General features: G+C 45.1%; 1 protein-coding gene across 1 annotated transcript in view; it reads right to left on the minus strand.

The window, feature by feature from the left end:
- Positions 1 to 21,955, minus strand: part of ARIH1 (ariadne RBR E3 ubiquitin protein ligase 1) — a 54,388-nt gene that overhangs the window by 7,073 nt on the left and 25,360 nt on the right. Inside the window, exons 3-9 of the mRNA XM_027466213.3 lie at positions 17,596 to 17,740; positions 12,942 to 13,034; positions 12,516 to 12,571; positions 8,936 to 9,002; positions 7,842 to 7,948; positions 7,083 to 7,125; positions 5,707 to 5,778 (exon numbers count right to left, since the gene is read on the minus strand). Coding sequence (XP_027322014.1) covers positions 5,707 to 5,778; positions 7,083 to 7,125; positions 7,842 to 7,948; positions 8,936 to 9,002; positions 12,516 to 12,571; positions 12,942 to 13,034; positions 17,596 to 17,740 — 583 coding nt within the window. The remainder of the gene's footprint in view (positions 1 to 5,706; positions 5,779 to 7,082; positions 7,126 to 7,841; positions 7,949 to 8,935; positions 9,003 to 12,515; positions 12,572 to 12,941; positions 13,035 to 17,595; positions 17,741 to 21,955) is intronic.

A 21,955-nucleotide genomic window follows, 5' to 3' on the forward strand; every position in this document is an offset into this window, starting at 1 on the left:
TCTCTCATGCTGGCAATACCAGAATTGAACCGAGAAACAACTTGGGTTAAAACCAAGCAACGAGTACAGTTGGACAAAAACAAAACAAAAACATCTAGGCTGGATCAGCCCAGCTCATCACACAGCCACACCAGCATTTGGGAAGCTATACAGGGCACAACCCAACACATTGGTGCACACACACTCCAGACGTCCCAAGCACTACCACATAAGCTACATTTGCATGCAGGTTGGTCTGTTTGTGCTGTAAGAGCAGAATCTGCACAGTTACATACTCAGAGTATAACTGAGAGGTGCCAAAGACCATCATGGTCTCCACCTGTCAGAGATGACCTGTCTCACTAGATGAGCAGGCTACAAGGGGAAAAAAAGACAAGGGAGAAGATGCTGGCATGAAACTGAACTTGGTTTTGGCCTTCACGATTGAAGTGCTCTGAGCTGCTTGTGCTCAGCAGTGAATGGTTTTCCAAGAGGAGGTGATGGTAGCAGAGCTGCACAGCTTTCCCCAGCCACGTGTCTCATCTGCTCAGGTGCCAACACTCGAGTGCCTCCGTGGAAGACACAGCTATAGCCAAACAGCTGCAGCCAGAGCTCCTGCTTAGGACAGTCCCACAACTGGGGCAAGAGAGAAACAGCCCCCAGACAACCTGCCAACATGCCAAGGCACAGTGGAGCACATCCACACTGCTTTTATGGCCGTCCTCACACACAGCTACACTCATTTTGGAGTGCTGAAATTCTGTTCTCAGGTTTTTGAGGATGCAAGTGAGCTCCTCCGAGTGTCAACACGGTGGTGCTTGGAGCATCTAGGCAGCACCGTGATGCAAACCAGAACAAAAAGACCCTAACTACAGCCCTTGCAGTACAGGGAATGCCATCCTGGTCATGCGTTTACACTCTGCTAAGCAAAGCGCAAGGGAGAGATTACACAGTGAGCTGTGCAAGTTCTGAGAAAGTGAAGAAGCTGAACATTATTAGAAATTAAGGAAAAGCTATAAGAAGGATGCACGAACAAAACAGCGAATGCTGGCAGAAAGAAAAAAAGCAGCAACTACTCAAGCCACTAATGCAATGAGTGGAGGAGATTTATAGATTAAGGAGGATATGGAAGGCAGTTCTTATGGAGAATTACGGCCATGCAACAACATAATAGCCAGCAAATCAAATTACTAAACCGGTAGATTATTCTGCACGTTATCTATCATGCCACGATGCAGAAGTGACCTCATTAACATTGTTCCACTCCGAACAATTCGGTGTTTGCTTACACGCTGCACTATGCAACAAAAGCCCAGGCAAACCTGGCCAAGGAGAACAATCCCCATTCTGTGCTAAAAGGCTGCGTGTACAGAAAACCCCACAAACCTCAGCAGCTGCTCTGCGGACAGGAGACTAAACAGAAACACCTTCCAGATTTCCATGCAGGTGAAACAGATTCGTCCTCTCCAGGACTCTCAGAGGCAAGGGACACACATGGGCCTCCCTGACATATTCACCACGATGCCTTCACCTATAACCAGCCCTAAAAGATGAACCCTCCAACACCACAGCGAGCACCTCAACAAAATCCACAACTGAACTTAATTACACTTGGTGCAAAGTAGCACGCTCTGACACCACCTAGAATCGTTGAGCAAAGGGAGGATATTTTAAACGCTCGCTCGTCTGAGAGGAAGGATGGCATTTTGACATCTCAGGGAAGGCTGTTCACAGTTCTGGCACGAAACCGCGCTGGTGAGAAATGAAAGAGCAAAGTTCGCTGCTGGTGCCCAGGGAGGATCCAGGCGGCTGCCAGAATTTCCACGCGTTAGAACAAATGTAGGACTTCCAGAAAGTACAGAGGGAGTACATGACAGAGGGAGTACATGTTCAGGCATTAAAAGCAACCTGAAAAGGAAGAGAACTGGGTTTTTGCCATTTTATCTCACTTGGAGGAGGAAAATGCCCAATAGCTTTTGTGGAAGAAAAAAAAAATCTGCCTGTTTTATACATCAGACCTTCAAGTCCTGTCTAGCCCAGAAGATAATGAGATGGTGACACGCCAGGAGCCAGAAGTGGTAAGGCAGGGGCATTTTTAGTATCAGATGAACAACTTTCATTAACTCCAATTTAACTTCAACAAAAAACAGTGCCTTGGGTGAAGACCAGACCGTTAACATCTTTGTTCTTCTTCCCTTAGTGTTCAAGATACCCAAAGACCAACGTCACTGAAACTCAGGGTTAAAAAGGTTTTGTTTCCGCCCCCCAAACCCTTCTAAAATCCTTTCGGACAGTTTTGAAACACCTTAGGAACCCCAAATAAGCACACAAATCCAAGTTTTCTGTTTTTATTTCTTCGTCCTTTGAAGGTCCACTTAGTAGAAGTAACTGATTCATGTGGTTTCTTTATTGCCAAAGCCACGCGAACCAAACACCACCAGAAAGCTGCCTAGTTTATTCAAGAAAGGAACTGTTTAAGAACCAAGTTTATACAACAAACTGAGGAAAGAAACACACAAAACCTTCAACTATTCAACCCTTTGTCTGCAAGAATACTGAGAACTAAAGCTGTCGTAAAGAACTTGCTTAGGCTTACCTTGAATTTACATTTACTTAAACTAAAAGCCATCTACTCAAGCACATCGTGCTGCAAGAGCTCTATATTTTAAATAAGCAGAAACAATTTAGTGTATAGGTCTCCTAAGATCAAATAAAATTAAAAAAAAATATAGAGGCGGCCACAAAACTCACTCCTCAAATCTCCTCACTTTTCATTTAGACCACTCCAGATTTGTCAAAAAATGCATCACACCACTCCGGTTTTTGAACAGAAACCAATTCAGCTGGGTTTCACTTTTCTACTCTCTCATATAACAATTGCCTCATTTTCCTTTCCTATCCTGTCTCCCAGGGCAAGCTGGAACAAACGTATCTCACATTCTCCTGTTGCAGAGGATTACCCAGACTTGAAGTGCACACGTTCCAGGAAGACTGGTGTTTTTCTGTTACGCCTCCATCACGGTGAGATGGGAAGTGTTCTTCCCTGCACAGAGACCACATGGGACAGGGCTGCAGCCCAGCGTCACGCTCGGAGGGCTTGAGAAAACACTTTTCAAAAGCTAGAAATGGCAACGGAGACAGCAGGAGCAACAGGAACACAGCAGCAATTAAATGACTTGAGGTTTTTTCCCCACCTTAAAATGGATTTTTGCACCTGATGGGATCTGATCCGATTCCCTTCTTGGTTCTTCAGAATGAATAAAGTCGATGCAGAATTTGGCCTCTGACTTGTACTCACTGAAGCGAGCAGCTGTGAAGAAGGTTCAAGACACCCCTCCCCAAACACGACTGCCCTGCTTTCCTTTTAGAAATAGTAAGGAGACTGACAGCAAGGGCAAACATACACACACCCAAACTGTGCAGCTCCTACCCCAATGTCTTAATATGGCAGGAAGGGATCTTTCCCAAGCTGTACAAACACTTGGCTCCTCTGTGACCGCGGGCTGCAAAGCTCCAACCACGCGTCTTCCAACAGCCACCCCCTCTCACACATCATCACAGCAGCACAAAACTCCCATCTTTGCTGCCCTCGAGAAGGCAGAGATCTCATTATGAAGGGGGAGGGTTATGTTTCCTGCCAGCTTTCCCCCGAATTCAATCTAGCATCAGTTCGGAGAGAGGAGAATTGTGATATTGTCCTTCAGTTATTTCAATCAGTACGGACACCACAGGGCTCCACGACAGTTGGCTTGCTCAGATGTCTGGTGTAATTACCCTGCCTTCCCCCCCCCCCCCCCGCTCTCTTAGTGCTACTGCACAGTCTGGGCTCCAAAGTATTTTCTTGCTGCAGGAGCATCTCTTATGGTATTAGAGGAAGTAGCTTAGACAGGGATGTGCAAGGACAACGGCCCTTCTGCTGCTGACACCAGATGACAGGCACTAACAGATAAGCTGGGCTGATGCCAGCATGGCTTGGCCACGCTTGTTTCCCCTCCTCACCCTCCTCTGGATGGGTGTTTCCCACAAAAAAATAAAAAGCTTCTTGCTCCTGCCATTTAAACTTATTTCTGATAGTCTGAGATATGCTTTAAATACCCCTAGCATGGCTCCTTGCTGATGAAGTCTAGATCCCAGTTTAAAAAAAGGATGACCATCTTTACAACACTCTTTGGGCAAGCAAGCTGCAGATACCCGTCTAAAAAATACAAGGAGACAAGCAGCTTCATATTTCCAGCAGCCTGTCTTAGTGACACATTACTCATGTTTCATTTACAGAACATGCACAAGTGTATTTTGGCTTTTTTTTTTTTTTTTTTTTTTTTTAAGATGAGCACAGAATCCAGGAAGGGAAAGCCTAACTTGAGATTGTAACAACACCCCACAAGCATGAGGCTCTCCAGGAAAGCAGGCAAAAAAACACAAAGGAGGAGAGCTCAGACCTTGGCCTTTTGCAGCACATGCCAAGGTAGGGACAAGGTAGGAGACGGAGAGCCCTAAGGTCAGAGCCAGTGTCACCCCTAAGGGGCAGCAGCAGCTCCTCCTCTGGCTCCCAAGGGCTCCACCACAAGCAAGATAGGGCTGTCCAACAGGAAAACAGGGCTGCGCCACTGTGATATTCTAGGTATTTGGTTCCCAAGGCTAAACTAGCTGCTTTACATGTGCTTGCACTCAACCCTTTCCAAATTATTTGGTTCTTCTCCCTCAGGTTTAATTTAGGCAGTATCTGAAGAGCAAGCAAACTGAATAAATTTGGTTCGGTTCTTGACCCATGATCCACCTCTGAACACGTTCACCCCAGAAACGGCCAAGTTCACTTTCCTGAGCAGAGCTCAGTCCCCAAGCAGGGACCACACAAACCTCAGCCCGTGAAACAAAAAAGCACCGAGACTGCACAATTCCAGCACGCCTTTAGCCGTGCGTTTCAGCAATGGGTGTTTCTGCTCTCACCATAATGCGACATTCCAGTTCAATGAAAAACACGCAGCCAGCCCCAGAAAGCAGCAGCGCTGCCGCAAACAATGCCATTAACCAGTTACACAACGGGGCTAAGAAAACAAAGCGGCCATTTCCTCACACCCTCCCCACCTTCTTCCACCCTGCCGGCAGAAGTGAGACCTGAGTCTGCTCCTAGCCCCAGCCTCCCGATGACATCTGCTTCTCCTGTTTCCTCGCCACCACCCCGCCGCTGTTTTTATTCCCAACAAACGCAGACCTGCTGAAGTTTCACGCGAAGTTGGGCTTGCTGGAAGGAAGACATTTACATAATAAAATCTTAACAGCTGTTCTGCCAGTCTCTATCTGGAACGCTGCCCAGCGGAAATGAACAACTCTTCAAGAGACCAGCCCCGGGGATTTAAAGGCAGATGTAAATTATCACAGCTGTATCAAGCCACGGGTGGTGTTAACATGTTTCACACACCTGGAGTGAAGCACTGACTTGCTCAGGGAAGCCATCAGTGCCAGACAGGAGCCCAAAGACTTAAAACTTGAGCTTCCTTTGGGTCTCCAGTCGGTTTTCTTACATGAACAAACTCTAACCTGAAGAATGTCCCCCGATTCGAGGCAGCAACACCTATTTGCACTTCAAAAAGTGTACTTGAGTGAGCTGAGGATTTTAGTGTTTGCTTTTAATGACAACAGCAGAAAAAAAGAATCCTGTACTGACAAATTAGGTTGCCATTCTTCTTTTCATCTGATAGAGTACATAAAACACAAGAACACCCTCACCTTTGTGTTTGCTGCAATCCAATTAGAAGTTTCACTGTCATCATCACACTTCTTAATCCACTTCTTTAACCACTGTTAGAGAAATGCAGAAAGAGTTACATTAGAACAGAGAAACCAACTGTAAAGGCTCCCAAGACAGCTGCTTACATTAAAGTGATAGTGAAAAACACAGAGCTCAATGCTACCACACTGAAGGGCAACTTCACAAAGCTTCCTAGAGCGGATACAAATCCTTTGACTTGCTCACTAGATACATACCAGAAGAGAAGATAGAATCGGAAGTCTAAGCAATTATCATTATTCCAAAATCCTACCTGTTGGAAATTATCTTTTAGTAAATTGGGATACGGAAACAGCGTAGGTGATGCTAGAAAGCAGTGCAAACGGCAACTAATTTAGTTGCAGACATTTCCTGCAGCACCAACCTGATGCAGTGAGCAGGACCACTGCACTAACACTTCAGCAACAAGTTTACAGTTCCTGAAGTTCAACTAGCTAAAACTTCAAGTAGTACTTGACATTATAGATATTTTAAGAGTGATCTGCCAAAACTGCAGTCAGACCCTCTGTGTTGGCTACCTTTACACCAAGCCATGTCATATATTTTTCCCTTGCCATCCACCTTAACTTTTTTTTTCCCCTTCCTAACCTTAGAGGGAACATGGCTTTACCAAGTGAACACGAGTTACAAAACCAAAGGACTGCTTACACCTGGTAGATAACAAACTGACCACTACTGTTCCAGAAAGACCAGCCAAAACATGCTACACCTCTGGTGAGGCTTCCCTTTCCCCTCCCCAATGAAGTTTTTATGCATTTGTCACTAAGAACACAGACTGCCCTGGCCTCAAGGCGTGAAACATCTGTGTGAGCTCTGCACAAGGCCACAGGAATCCTAGGTTTAACTGCAGCTTCTGGCAGCCTCGTGAAAAGTAACAGCCCAGTTCCAGAGTTCACTGCATGGCAGCAGATCCCTGAACCAGGACCAAATTCCTTCAGTACTACAAACCACAACCCTGCAGAAGCACCAACACCTACGGAAACGCTGAGTGTAGGAATGTTCTTTGTCAAGTGAGGCATTCACTTCTGAAGCCACCCACTTCTCCTCCAGGGTCTCTGTTGTACAGCCTCCTCCTCTGGGTGTTCCCCCATGCAGCTGAGGAATTGTTCTATCAAAAAAAAACTTCCAGGCTTCCTAAAGAAATCCAGGAGGACTTCTCTAATTCTTCTCATGAAGTGATCTAAGCAGGTGAATTACTATGCTTCTTGAAGCACAGGCTTTGCAGCTGTTCACATCATTTTTGTGTGTCTTACACATAACTTGACTTTAATTGTTTCAAAGTCACACATTTGGAAAATTGTTTTGAGATGCTCACCTTGCATTTAACAGGATCATGCCAGTTTTCACCACAGTTAAAGCTGAAAGTGAAAGAAATGGAAAATAAGCAAATTAGGTAGCCAGCTATACTTTTATTTCACTTGATTAACACCATGGAAATCTTCTGGGTCATTCTGTTGAAAGACCATGGACAACCTCAAGGAAAAATTACACACGTCAAACACCTCAAAGCCCACAGCCTCACTGGAATATATATCACATCCGTGAATCTCAGTGCCAATGTTAGATGCTTACGTGCAACAGGGATTTATTTTTCCTTCAAACACCTCAGGCAGCTTTGCAAAATAAATTAAGTATCTTAAAAAAAAGCAAACAAAAGGACCTCACCTGGACAAGACCCTTGACTTACCTAATTATTATAAACACATAATGCTGCAGGCAAACTTGCTATTCAAAGTTAATGGACAAATGCTATGTCAGGACTATATACACCTAAAAATCACTGGGATTTTCTGCTTGCAATCAAGAACCACACCTAACTGGAAATCAATTACCTGAAGGCCAACTCTCATTGAAAGCCAGATGTGGGGCCTGGTCAAAGGAGCCTTGAGACACCAGCTGCAGCAACTACACACCAGCTGGGCCAAATCCTGGCTTGCCATTTGAAGCCCACCTCCTCCCCATGCTCTTCCCACCACATTTAAACCCCATCTCAATATAAAGTCTTCTAGATTACATACTAAAACACTTTGAACACAAAAAGCAACATCAACTTTTTTTACTTGTTTGTTCTTACCAAAACTGACGTCCACATTTGCAGCGAACAGGTTTAGCATCAGGATATTGGACTTTAACAACGTGGTGGCAGTCTGGGGCAGGACACCATTTTAACAGTCGATTACACTACAAAATAAAGCAAAAAAAAATAATAGAGAAAGGATGCTGCACAAGAAATTCAGCCCTTCAATCGCGCTTCCTCCTGCCTTACTGTAAGTCTCCTCAGCCAAGGCATTTGCTCCCTTACTAGCGAAAGAAAGCAGGAATACAACCATCAGCATTCCACTGCCAAATGGAGTCCTTTATGAAAGAGGAGGAGGAGCACAACCTCTCCTGCTGACCTCGGAGTTCACTCAGAGAACACATTTGAATAATTTGAAGCTATGGAGCTCTCCACCAAAATAGTGCATTTAAACTTGTCTGCAACTACTCACTTCTGTTCCACTGCTCCCACAGCCTTTCTGAAACTTAAAAAGCTCACAACCCTGCACAGTAACTAGCTCTTACTACCACTGCATCACTTCAAACAAGGAGTGTAAGCATAATCGCAGTAATAACTTGCATACCAGGCTCTGCAACAAATGCAAGAAGAAAAAGGGGATAGAGGAAAGTCTTCCAAAGCACCTTTCTCTAAGGTAATTCTGGTTTTGGAGGTGTAAAACCACTAGAATCTTGCTGAAAGTAATTTTACAGCTTGACTTCAAATGGCAAACATTAAAGGCACTTTCTTGTTTATAATGCTGTTTCCTGGTTTTCAGTCTGAAGCATCTCAGATAACATTCAAGAACTATAAACATGAAGTGCTCCTCAGAACTTAGCAATTGCAACAGTTGTCCAATGTGTATTTACAACAGCTGGCTATACCTCTAGGTAACCATATCACCATGGCTTTTGTCCTATACATTTTTACTCTTCTCCTACAACTGTAGCTGTAGCTAACTGGGCTATAGAACAGCCCCCGCAAAGCCTCTCATTTGTAGTTACGTTTGATTAGAGACTATGCAAAAGAAATCCTATTCTACAGCTATAAATGAGCCTCACTTCCATGGTTTAGTACACATGCAAAACAAAAGACACCCTGGAAGCCATTACAAATTCCAAAGGAAAACTCACCTCTACAAAACTATTGGTTATTAAATGCTGGTACTTTAATTTAACCTTGGAATCTGTGATCAGACGCCTGTGGAAATAGAAAAAATAAAAAAACTGTAGTAAACTCAGCTTTTTCCCCCCCACACATAGCCAGTATTCACAGACAAAGGATTTTGATTCTTCCTTCTATGCTTGCAGGCACTTTTTTTGCACTTACCTTTTCTCTATTATATTATGAAATCTACAGATAACTGCATTCAACTTGTAATATTAATTTCAGAATCAGACAATGCCATGAAGTTCAAGGGAACTAATCTCTCAGTGTGAGGATGTTTGCTTTAAAAAAAAAAAATCACTTTCTTGGAGAGCACAAGAACCAGAGCAGTTTCATTAGCTCGTTCACGTTACAGGTGCATTTTGTGTCAAATTCCTTTAAAAAGCTTCAGAACTGCTGTGTTGACTTTGGTAGACCTTATGTTAGCTGGGTTTGAACGGAATGCAGCAATTTCAGTTTGAAAGTCAATGTGGCTTTAATCTATTATATTCATCACAAAAAAGGCAAAGCTGATTGAAATCCAACAGCACAGAGTGATAGTGTCCACAGCATCCACTTTACTTCTGAATTGAGTCAGCTCAGAGCAGAAGACAACCAGACAGGAATCCTTTAAAAGCATGGTGACCACTTTTCTCCTTAACACAACGATCCAGCTGGCGTTTGCAAACTGTCCACGCTAGATGCGTTATAAATAATTTAATTATGTACTGCTGAAGACTGTCATATACATCTTTTGGTTATTAAAGAAACATCTTCTGCATTTATAAAGCTTCACATCAAAGCTGGCCTAGTACACACTTTGTGATATTTCTGTTTTAAATCCAACTGTAGTGCAGCCTGGTACAGCCACACCACATATAAATATTCTAATTAATACACTGCCCATTTCAGGGTGCAGCCAGAATCAAGCATGCTCCTGCATGTTATCACACCAGCATTCACTGACGAACAGCGCACGTGACCACGCGATGTTGCATAAATCCTAGCCCTTAGCAGTCTGGGGAGCTCCTCACCAAATGACACGCTGGTTATTACATAAACACAGCACGTGACAGCCAAATTCCCAGTGCTAAAATAAAACAAATCGACTGACAAAGCAGCTCATCAGGCCCTTGTCCGTGACGAGCCTGCAATTTCAGAGTGAAACTAACCAAAAAAGGAAAATAAAAATAAATTTGTAAAATAAATTATAAATCTCACTTTACTCTATACCTAACCTTCTAGATCCAAAAAAATAAATAAATAAATTCCTTAAGTGGCATTTATGAGATGAAACGAAGTTCATGAAAGAGTATTACACACTGACATGTCTTCAGAACAATTTCAGATCCATCCGAAGATGGCAGCTCCCCTTTATAAGGCCATCAGTTTGACACTTTTGTTCCATTTTCACAATGCAAACTCCTCAAAGACACTAAAGAGCGAATTTTCAAGCCCCACATCAGGTGAGAATTCAAACACCTTCCCACAGGAATTACTCCAAGACCCTACTGCATCCTGAAGTGACACAGCAGCAATGTTTTTTGCAATTATGCAAAGGAAGATTAAAATCAAGGCAGTGCTTCATATAACTTCCCAAATTCACCCATTTCCCCCGAGTGGGTTGATTCTCAAAGGTTAGTACCGGCCTGCTGCCATCCACCAGCACAGCCACCAGGTAAGCCTGCCTCATTTCCTAATGAAATCAACAACTTTGCATGTAGGATAAAGCAATTACCAGCAGCATTAGCGAGAGTGAACAAGGGATGGGAACAGACTACCTTCAGCCAATCTAAAGGTCTCAAAAGAGCCAAAGGGTCTTTGCAACCTTCCTGCTTAAGGTCAGCAGGAAGAGCAGCAGCAGGAGAGCTAGCAATCTGCTAGCTGAAGACTCACAAATCAAGGAAATTCATCTGAATTGCTCAATTTGGACTTGTACGGAGAGAATGCAACTTGGAGATGTACTGCCTCATTGATGGAAAGTACCGAGAAGGGAGTAAGTGAATAGCTTGGCCTATCTACTCTGATTTGATGGATAAGGAAACTTAAATGTCTCTCTGCATTGCACATTCCTCTTAGGCTTCTATAGCTTGGAAACCTAGAGCTGGAGACTTCGTAAAAAGAACAAGACTTAAAAAGAGAAAAACTAAGCACATGGGAGGGGGTGCAGTTCCAGATGGCATTACTGACATCTTCGTTCCTGCCATTTTGTAAAATAGCTGCAGATCACCATCGCTGCTTCTCAGGCAAAGCACTAGAAAATGCACCTCTCCTTCCCCAGAAATTGCAGGTGTCCCCTATAAGGGGAGGGAAAGGAGGGTTTTCACCTCTGTGCTTAACATTTCACTTAAACAAGGAGAACTTGCTTGTTTTACTGCCAGAAGTCCCAGCTATCCCTGCTGGTTCTAGGTGGGGCACAGCACATGCTTCCATCTTCCTCTTCCTCCCCCTTCTACTGCGGCCACCACAGCCTCCAGTGACCTGAAGACCCCCAGCTAGCCTATGTGAAGAGACCCCCGTGCACATCTCAGTCGCTGAGAGCTATGACCAGGAACATCCTTGAGTGATTTCCTGCTGAGAGCGTATGACGCCGCAAGTCGAGCTCAGACTCCAGTAAACAAAAATCTCCATCACATCACTCAAGAGATGCCAACTTCAGTTTGGTTTCCACCCACTGAACTCCACAAACCACCCCTCAACAGGGCACGAGGATATTTCAGCTACTTCCACTTCTCTTCAGCCTACACTTTATGACTAACAGAACCACTGGCGCAGAGGGATGTGGGAAATCACTCGTCTGAAAGCAACTGATAGAAAAAACAGCAAATTAATATCAATGAGTGAGTCAGGCTTCAGGAAGGAAGGAATAAGGTAAGAGAACGAGCTTCTATTTAGATGCTTTTTAGCATGAGGAATTAAAATGAACTTAATCAAGGTTCAGCATTATGAAGGATATTACTCACGCAGTAGCATCACACAGCATAAAAGGGGAGGAAGCTTGTGGAATTCACTGCTTCGCCTTGTGCAAGCAGCCATCCTTCAGCGAGACAACTTAATAAGCCAAGTGACACAGGTTGACATACCAGTTTAATCAGATCTTGCGTTTGAGGGTCAACTGCTCTCTATCAGAGGGCATAAAACATCCCCCACCTCAGACTGTACACAGAACTGACATCCTCTGACTCACAGAGTAACTACAGCCATAGGACCTGGTGAACCAGTGGGTTGACCTAGGTAGGAAGTCAAATTCCTACATAAATCAAAGGAAACAAAATGCACAAAGCTGTTAAACAGGGTTTGGAAAGACTGCCTGATGTTTATTATGCTGTCTCGATGACCCAACTGGTCAAGGAGTCTTTCCTCCAAGTACTGGGGCACAGCTTTTTCAGACCTAAACGGGAAGTTAAGAAACACACCAGAATCAAAATAGACACTTCAGTGCCAACCTCCCTAGTGCCTTAAGCTTCTACCCAGCTTTTTATAAGCCAGTACATATTTGAATAGCACATGAATAACAAAATGGAAAAAAGAGAAGAAAGCCAAGAGGTAGCAACTCATCATACTTACATAACTGTATTGTCATCGACTAAGATATCACAGCCATGAGCAGGGCATGAAATGGTCTGAAAAAAAACAAAAAGGTCATAAAAAGAACAGTGTTTATCTATTTTTTTTTGCATCAGAGAATTCCAAGGCAACAGACTTCACTCCAACCACAGCAAAAACAGTAGATGGACTTTATCATCACATCCCAGATGTGCCACCCTGCACAGCACGATTCCTCCCACCCAGAGCAAAGATTTACACAATACGCTTCCCTTCAGCTTCACTCATGGCAAAGACTGCAGCCCCCAAGGTTTTTAAAGGTTTGTAGTTTTATTGTTGCCCTTTTGTTTTTTCTGAACTTTAGTGAAGGATTTCCCCCTCCCTTCTCCCTCCTCTCCAGTACACAGAACATTGAGAAGTCGTGAGGTGTACAAGTTGACATTTTACCTGTCCCATGCCTTCCTCCATTATTTTGGTAGTTAAATATTCACTCCAGCACTGCATACAGAACTTGTGTCCACACTCTAGGCCAGTAAAGTACTGCAACGACAAAGAACACAAGACATTGGGGCATTTTATGTATTCCAGCCTCCTCGATGCTGTGCAGATTACTGCATCCCTCATCCCCCGTACCAAACCTGAGCCTCTAGTATTTATTTCCATCACCACCATCATGGGGCATCACTAACACAGCTCTAGACACGCTTTCAAAGCCAGACTTCAATCCCCAGCCCTAGCAGAAAGGAAAGGTGTGGCCAACGTTTCCATCCTGCCTGCCCGTTCACACTGATCCTCATCTTAAGAGCACAAAACAGCTCTCCCCTTGTTTTTCTCTGGGAATTTAATAAAATAAACGTAACACCACCAAGCAGGTCACAGTTATATGATGAGTTGTGCCTCCTGCTTGGCCACTTGGCTTGCTGCAACACGTGGGGGCTGCCCCTAATTCCCAGAACAAGCCTACCTGCTATGTGCAGGCAGTAATTTACCTCCCTCCTGGACAGGAAACAAGAAGCGATCAGCGAGCATTAAACAACAAATAAAAATGCACCCACTTATGGTCTTAATGCGCACACAAAGTTTGCCAACTTGCTTGGTAAGCTTCCCTCTGAAACCCAGATGCTCATCTGATCAGGACACTAAAGATCCTAATTGGCAGGTGTAAATTACTAAATAAAATTCTCTGATAAGCAGCTGCAGACAGAAACAAGGACAGCTTCACCTGTGAATGCATCATCTACACGGAGTGTGTCAAGATACCATCTGGGACTGAGCGGTTACACAAGGGGTGGAGAAGCACACGGTGCTCAGCAAGGACTGAAATTAAGTCACTTTTCTAAGGTCATCTTAAAAGTTACTTTACACTGAGAGCCAGGGGCAGGGACAAGCTAGATTTGAAACTGTGCCCCCGTAGTGCTATGCAAGTGACAGTCGAGTTTTGCAAACTCCCTTACAGATAAAACAAAAGCTCAACCCTAAGATGCCATCACCTTGGATGCACCTCTGTAAATGAAGGAAAGCTGTTTGCAGAACAGCCCGAACCAGCAGCAGCAGGATGCTGTTCATCACGAAAAGGAGAAGTCCATTTTGAAAAAGTGTTCTCCGTATACAGCTTCCTTGTCCATGTGAAACTCAAGGTGACAGCCACCACTCGCATTGCCCATTTTGCCCATCCGACACCGGCCTACACTCGTCTTCCACTGCTAGCACGCTGGGACTGCACAGCGCTCCTCAGCGCCTTCTTCCCACGGCCTCACTCTTCTGATTCACACTTGGCTGGCACCCCTACCATCAGCGGAGGCACAGGTTTGGACCTGAGGCTTGGAAACGGGCTGCAGGACTCTGCGTGCCAGCCCCACAGTCCTGCCAGAGAGCCCATAATGGCAGCAGGAGGATGGTGAAAGCCGGCCTGAGTGGTCAGCAAGGAGCTGAGAGCATCTGGCTGTGTTTTGGGTGGAAATGGAGACAGCCACCCAGCCCCTCTGCAAATCAGAGCTGAGTGTTGTGTCAGGGAGACTGGCCACAGGTAGCTCCGTGGCCAAGGTAACTCCTCAAGGCTGGACAGGAAATTTGCTGCCAGTTTCTGAATGGGCTAACAAGGCAGCTGAGGCTCTCCACAGATGCTGCAGTGACCAAGCTGACATCCCCTGGAGGTGCAGGGTTACAGCTGAAAAGTCTCCTGGTTTCCACGACTTATTGAGCTATTAACAACATATAACCAGCCTGAAGTCACCAGTTTTGCCTCAAATTGATGCTTCTCCACATGGAAAGAAAGCAGAGACAAGGGGATCACACCCCTTAGCAAACCTAAATGCTCCTGCAGCAAGCACACAAGGGGAGTATGGCAAAAACAGGCAGTGAAAAGATGTGCTGAGTGCCCGCAGAAAAGGCAGCCACCACACCTCCTCCCAAGCTGCAAAGAACTCAGAGCTCCTTTTAACTCATTTCTTTACTTTGAGGGAGTTCCCAATTATTTTTGGCCAAGTTGACAGCAGATGTCAAAGGAGCAAGTGAAAAAGACCAACAGGAAACGCGTGAAAGGGGTAACTGCGTCCAAACAGTTAGCCCAGGGGACAGCTCTGCTGTCACCCCACCTATGCTCATCACCTACACTTCGTGGGATGCCAGGCACAAGCATGTTGTCCTCACAGCACCAAGCCCACCAAAGAGGGGACCAGCTGCTGCAGGATGTGCTGACAGCTTCGCTTGGGCCTTCTTTAGGTCTGTAAGGATGGCAGCACAGCCTTACGTTAGCTGTGTGTGCTCAGCACAGTTTCACAACAGCGTGATGTCTCCCAAACACCCCCAGCCTGGCAGCTTTCCTCTCAAATGGGATCCGAAGGATGAGATGCAAGAGAGGAGGTGGGCAAAGCCACCGCCCTCTCAATTCCCAGCTTCACCAAGAAGGATTTTGTCTGCAGTAACTATTGGGACTTGACCTCAGCTCACGGAGACTCAGGTTTTGAATATAGCTTACCCTAGAATTTAGAATTTACATTGACTAAACTTCCAAACAGACGGCTTACGGTCACTGCAGACAGAGACACCACAGCCCCTTACAGAAGAAGCCATGAGCATTAATTTCCCTGTACTTCCACCTCCTGGGTACAGCAGAGATGGAGAGGTTCCCCTTGCTTGTCTCTCGTTAATCAACATTACCAATTCAGAGAAACCCCTGCTCCCTTGCAACGCCTCACTGCTCCAGTTAGGGAAGTGCTCTTCTAATAACTGGGCCACTGCTATTTTTACGACCTACTCGAACTACAAAAGCAAGAACCAGTGTGCTTTGGGCAGTTCTTTCCAGCAGCAAGGAAGACGCTTCCCAGGCAGCATAAGTATGTCAGGTGTGAGTGCTGGGCACACTGCTCCCATCCAGCACAGCAATTACACTGAAAAGAAGGTAAATAATACCTATTAAATGACATAAAACCTGTACTTGAAATCTCCAAAAGGACCTTTTCTGGAGATAGACCTTAAGACAACTGAAGAGGTCTCCCCCTGTTTCACCCCTCAGTCCTTCTCCTGTTTTCATCAAAAATGCTGCAGGTCCTAAGTCATTTCCTCACCAACATGGAGAGGTCTGTAGTGATTACACAGCAGGGTTGTAGCATAAGGTAGAGGGGCAGACAGATTTCTCAAACATGTCTTTCTTTTCAGAAGCACTTCATACAAAGCAAGCAATGATTCTCCTTTGCAGATACTCTCTAAAAAGGAAGTTGTAAGCATGTACAAGGCTTAAAAGGAGATGCACGAAGGCTTGTGGTTACTGGCCCAAGAGCAACAGAGATCTTATGCTGAGTATCTCAGCTGCCTCAAACTGGGCTTTGCTTCGCTCTGCCTGCTCCAGAGCAAGGAAAAGGCTGGCAAGCGAGGTCATGGAAGCAAGAGCCCTTCATTCATGGCTACTCATAAAACCCAAAGCTCATAATGGTTTCCATTATTGCTGTAAAGCAAGCCCATAAACACACCCAGAGCAAGAGTGGAAGTCTTATGTACGGGCTGCTTTTCTCTTTAAAGGTCAGGCAGATGTCACGGTGTTTTGGAGGATCAGAACAGCTCCACCAGGAACTCTAAGTTCCAATAAAATAATTCCTCACCTATGTCAGCACCCTGCCTTTTGGCAAAGCCACTGTTGGACTCCCATGATTGAGCTTTTCCACTAATCTCCTTTTCTTCCCGGATTGCCCATCGCTGCGTTCTGCCCCGGGAAGATCAACAGCAAGCTGCCTGCCCGAGCAAGACAGGGTGAAAGCCTGGACCTCTCCTCAGCACTTACACCAAAAAGTGTTTGTGAACAGCTACCAAAAAGCAGCACTAACACCAATCTTAACCAAAAGTCTGAATGAGAGCCCAACAAGCCCTTCTACCCTGACCTTCTCCCAGTAGCTAGGTATCGTGGGAGCACGATAAGTAATACCCATTATTTCCTCCGAAGAGCACAACTTTTATTCCTAGTCACACCTAGTTTTATTCTGAGCTTTCTAGCTTGACTGTATTGCATCATGATTTACTATTATAAGCTGTTTCCTGCCCTGCTGTTCTATTTAAGTAAATCGCTCTGCCTGTCATGCTTCCTACTTTTTTTTTTTGCCTGCCATTTATTTGTATGTCTCAATTGGTATCTGACCTTTGAATCCACCACTTGCTTTTTTTTCTGAGTAACTTCACTGTGCTGCTGTGCAGAACCCAGCATCCTCAAAGGTTTCTGCAGAAAGGATAGTCCCTTCGTTTGAAATATGATGCCACTTCAGGAAAACTAATACTGTTTGAGGTTTGCTTAAAAAAAAGTTTGTCAAACCACAGAGTAAAAATTAAAGAGAATACAAAAAGCATTACAGAGTTCTTTGGTCCCTGCTGTATTACTCAGATCAACTGCAGCACACAAGACACTTCACTGTGTTAAGAAACCATCTTGAACAGTTTTTTATGTCTATACTACAGATAAGAAGATTCCATCAAAAAATAAAACCTCAGTTTCTTTTCAAAGGCTTTTCTAAAGTGCTGTTGGAGAAGTCCTTACAAAAGTGCTCAAAATGTCGAGTTTCACACAGCAAAACTGGGGGTTACCCATCAGAAATTGCTTTGGATGCCAAGTACTCACCGAGTTTGGGTAGTTCAGATAGCAGATCTGACAAGGCATATCCTGGGCTGATGACCTTGTGTTCATCTGGCGCGTTCGAGACTTTTTACTGGGATTAATTACATGACACTCTGCAAAGAGCTTCTCCAAGTTGCCATCGAAGTACCTGCATGACACAAGAGAAAACGAAAATGTAACTCCCTTCCCTTTAAGTCACTTTTCAATTTCCATTTAGCCGTTAAATGTACAAGGTTGGTTTTGATATTTTAAAAAAAACAAAAAAAAAACACCACCACCACATACATCAACTTCTTTTAACAAGCTCTTCACCTCCCTGGCCACAGAGAGGTCTATTAGATAAATACAAACTTTCAGAGGTCTGGGCTTGAATTGCATATTCCTGAAAATTCGGGTACCTTCAATTCCTCAAGTAATTCATAATTCTGAAAGAGATTGCTTTGCATTAAAGCTCCAAGACAGACAACTGGAACAAGAACATCTGACTTCATAGTCCAGGCATCAGGGCACCTTCCTAAAGCACAGGTTTCTCAGGTTCAGTTCTCTTTTCAGCTCCAGCCTTCCATTTCTTGCTAATATTCTAATTACAAAAACATTGAGGAGGCAGAAAACAGCAATCGGTCATCACGCAGACATTAACGGGTCCCTAGCTCCTCTACTTTGTGTTTTCCTCAGAGTGCTCATTTATGTGAAGTGTCTCGGAGAGGTCCTGACTCTGGTTTCAGCACTTCTCTCTCCGAGAAGCGACGCAGCAGCAGGATCAGCCGATCGAGCACTTACATATGTTCACTGAGGTCCAACTAAGGCAACTGCAGGACTGCATTTCACATGCTCCAAGCACCTCCAGAGTTTGGGAACAACAACTGCTGGGCAGGCATCTATGAGATCCCATCTCCAGGTAGAGCAGGCTGCAGCTGCACACTGCACACCTTGCCTACATCCGTGCCTGCAGAGAGGACGCACGGCCCTCTTCTCAGGCTCAAACCCTAGCCACTGAAGAATCAGCTGCCTCCAGCCAATGCAGAGATGTTTTAAGCAGATCCTAAGAAAATACAATTCCAAGTTTGCAGTGGTTCCAAAGGTCAGGGAAGGGAGGACATAAAATTGGTTGGGGGGAGAGGGGGGGATGAAAGGCCACTTGCTATTTCCTACTCTTCCCTTAAGGACAAAAAGCACTGCTTTGGTTTAGTGTCTTACAGAAAGCTCTTCAGCTTGGTGCAGGGCCACAATGGAAAGAGCCACAAGCAGGCAAGTCGGCCTCTTCCCAATACCAAGACACCACACCACGCCTTCCTGCAGCCTGCAGCAGTTGCACAGAACTAATCAAATCTGACAATTAACCAGCTAACCTTGCCTGCATGAACATCCCCCTTTCAATGTCATTAAACAAGTTGTTCCCCTCCCTTCCTCCATCAGGGAGTTAAATCCAAGTAAAGTGGCACCTACCTAAGGGGGAAAAAACAAACAAAAAAAAAAACAAAACAGAAGAACACGCATCTGATCATAGCACAGCCACATTTAAGACCAGTAAATTTACTCCCAGCAACTCTCCCTACAGCAAAGCACAGAGGCAAGACTGATGTTAAAGGTTCTTTACAAGGCATATTTTAAACTCCTCACAGACCAGGCAAAAAAAAAAAACAAAAAAACTCTACTGTCCACCAACAGTTAGAAGGCAACCAAGTCTTTCTGCCAGGGTCAGAATTTACCAAGTGGCTCTCAAAAATCTGGGACTAGGCACATACACATCATCTAACCAAAGCGCCTCTTGCAAGAGGGGTCTTATCCTGTAGCATTCCCAAAAAGTCCCAGATCTGCAGCAGCTCTCATACAGCTCTACCTACCAAAAACCTACCAAAAAGATCCGATTTAAAGGGTTAATTCTTTCTTAGAAGAAAACCTATTTCTGAAGAGTTAAGAAAAGGTCTCCTATTTGCTGTCTCCCATCAGTGAGTGCTCATTGACTGACACTCCAATCCTGATTCCGATCCCACTGCAAACACACAGAGCATTTTGGCATTCCTGCCAAACCACCTGATTGCAATGGCTTTAAAATCATGAATGCAATGAGGCAACGTGCCACGCAAAAATGGTTCACGGCTGTTTTATAAGCATCTCGATCCAGTTCACATACTTTACACCTGAATTTTCAAGGCGCTGAATTTTCAGTATGCTGTACTGGCGTGTTCTGGAATTGCAGCATGCATGAGGGCTTTGCTGCTGCTCCTCAAGGTTAGCCCAGGGATTTGGTTTACCCAAGGTATTCTGCGTGCCCTCAGGGTTACTTTTATCTAGAAAACTTCAGCAAGTGAATTCAGTGCAGTCCCATTATACACCATATTTATAATGGATAATTATTAACCCTACAAGAAGTTTCCATCCTTGAAACTGTTTGGACCTGCAGGGTGATCAGCGTAGGACAGCCTCTGTTCAAAAAGAGCACACGGACAGTGGGGCGGGATGTCGGCAAAGAAAAGAGTTTTGAAGACAAATCCTACAATGCAATCACAAGACTGGCACTCCTGGTCAGCTCAACGCTTACGGAAACAGCGGCGATGTTTGTAACAGTGAGACAGTTTTTAAGCACATAACCAGATCAGGAACTTCACTCTAGCACTTTCATCTTTTAGCTACATTCTTATAAGGTCTCTGAAAAAGCTACTCTGAGCCAGGACACCAACACACAGACAGAAGTTGCCAGCAGCTGCTTTTTCACCCAGAATCGCCTGCCTCCTCTAAGTACCAACAGGGCCCAACTCACAACAGCCATCCCCTTCCCAAGTTTTCCCTATTTTCCCCATAGAGAGAGAGAATGGGAGATTAACCTCACTGATGTTGAGGGAAACAGGGCACTGGGTACTCCTCCTCCACGCTGTGCCCACAGGCTGTTTGCATTTAATGCCTTTGCTTTCTTTGCTGTGCCAGGATGCTCTGAGCAAGTGATTTCCACAACTATTTGCACGCATGCATCTCGGACTTAAAATGATGCTGCAAGGGAACATGAACTCTACGAAATGCCTACGAATACCTGAAAACACACAACTGAAACGGGAACTCCAAAGTGAAGTCCAACAACGTCTCTCCAGCAGCTCCACCACTCCTTATGTCAATGCACTCACTGCCCAGCCACAAGACTGTTCCAGCTCCTCACACAGTTAGGGATAACTCCTAATTTTAGCCACCACATCTTTTTTCCCACTTGTACAAACGTCAGCACAGACCACACACCCAGAGTTCCCCCTTTGCCTTTTCTATGCTCTTCCTCTGAGGGACTGGGGGACGGATTCTGCAGCTCCCTTCCTGGCACCACACGTCAGCTCCTTGCACGACACCTCCCCACTTCCCCAACCACCCCAGCAGCCCCACACAACCGCTGCTTTCCTCCTCCATTCATCCTTCTCGAATCCAAGGAGGCCAAAGCAGATGCAGTCCCGGCAAGTTCTCTCTGCCCTCTCATACAAATTCACCCGGATTTCTCCTGCAGATGCCCACCTAGCACCTCCTGCGTGATGCCCACCTTTCTGCAGAGCTCCTTCATGCTAGCAGCTCCATTTTAACCTACTTCAAATCCCAGATTCTTTTCCAGCTCTGTGCTGATGAGACCCATGGTGACACTTTGTACTACTTTCCACTGCTAGGATCCTCCGGCTGTCTGTTTTTCCCCCACATGATGTCTGGATCTTCCTCTGAGCCGAATGCCTCCTAACGGATTTGTGCCAAGTCACTCATTAACACTTTAACAAACATTCATCCCCAAATTAATTGATAAGGGGCTTATTAACGAGTCCCATCTGGTCTGCTACCCTCCCTCCCGAGCAAAGGGACTCCAGGCACACCCTCCTAATCCCTGTACCCATAACGCATACCCCACATTTGATATTGTCCAGCTGCATGCCAGCATCTCTGCTGGGAAATCTGGGAGAAAAATGGGAGGAAAAACCTTTTACTTCCCATCTCCCCTCCTTCAGGGCTCCAGAGTTATCCCACCCCCTTCACCCTCCGTTCCTCTCCCCGTTCACCTGCAGGGCCCTGAGGTTTGCTTCCATTGCGGATGCAGTACTGTCCTCTCCCACCTTAGCCACATGGCAACAGTCATTTCTCAAAGGAAACCCAAAAATTCGTTTTGTTCTTACTGATAGCACAGGTTCTGCACCACATCCTCACTGCAGAGCATTCCTCTACCCTAATTTATTATTCTCTTGGCTTGGATTCTTTACCAAATAACTGCACCTGGGTTCTGACTACTCCCACACCATCCCTGAACCTCTCACTACCAAAGGGTTGCTTCTTGGTAGCTTGGTCCTCCTTTCCATTCTAGGTGGGAGCACAGCATCTTTAACACCTCTCTGTGTTAAATCCCTTA

The sequence above is a fragment of the Anas platyrhynchos genome, chromosome 11, assembly GCF_047663525.1.
Source record: "Anas platyrhynchos isolate ZD024472 breed Pekin duck chromosome 11, IASCAAS_PekinDuck_T2T, whole genome shotgun sequence".
NCBI lineage: Eukaryota > Metazoa > Chordata > Aves > Anseriformes > Anatidae > Anas > Anas platyrhynchos.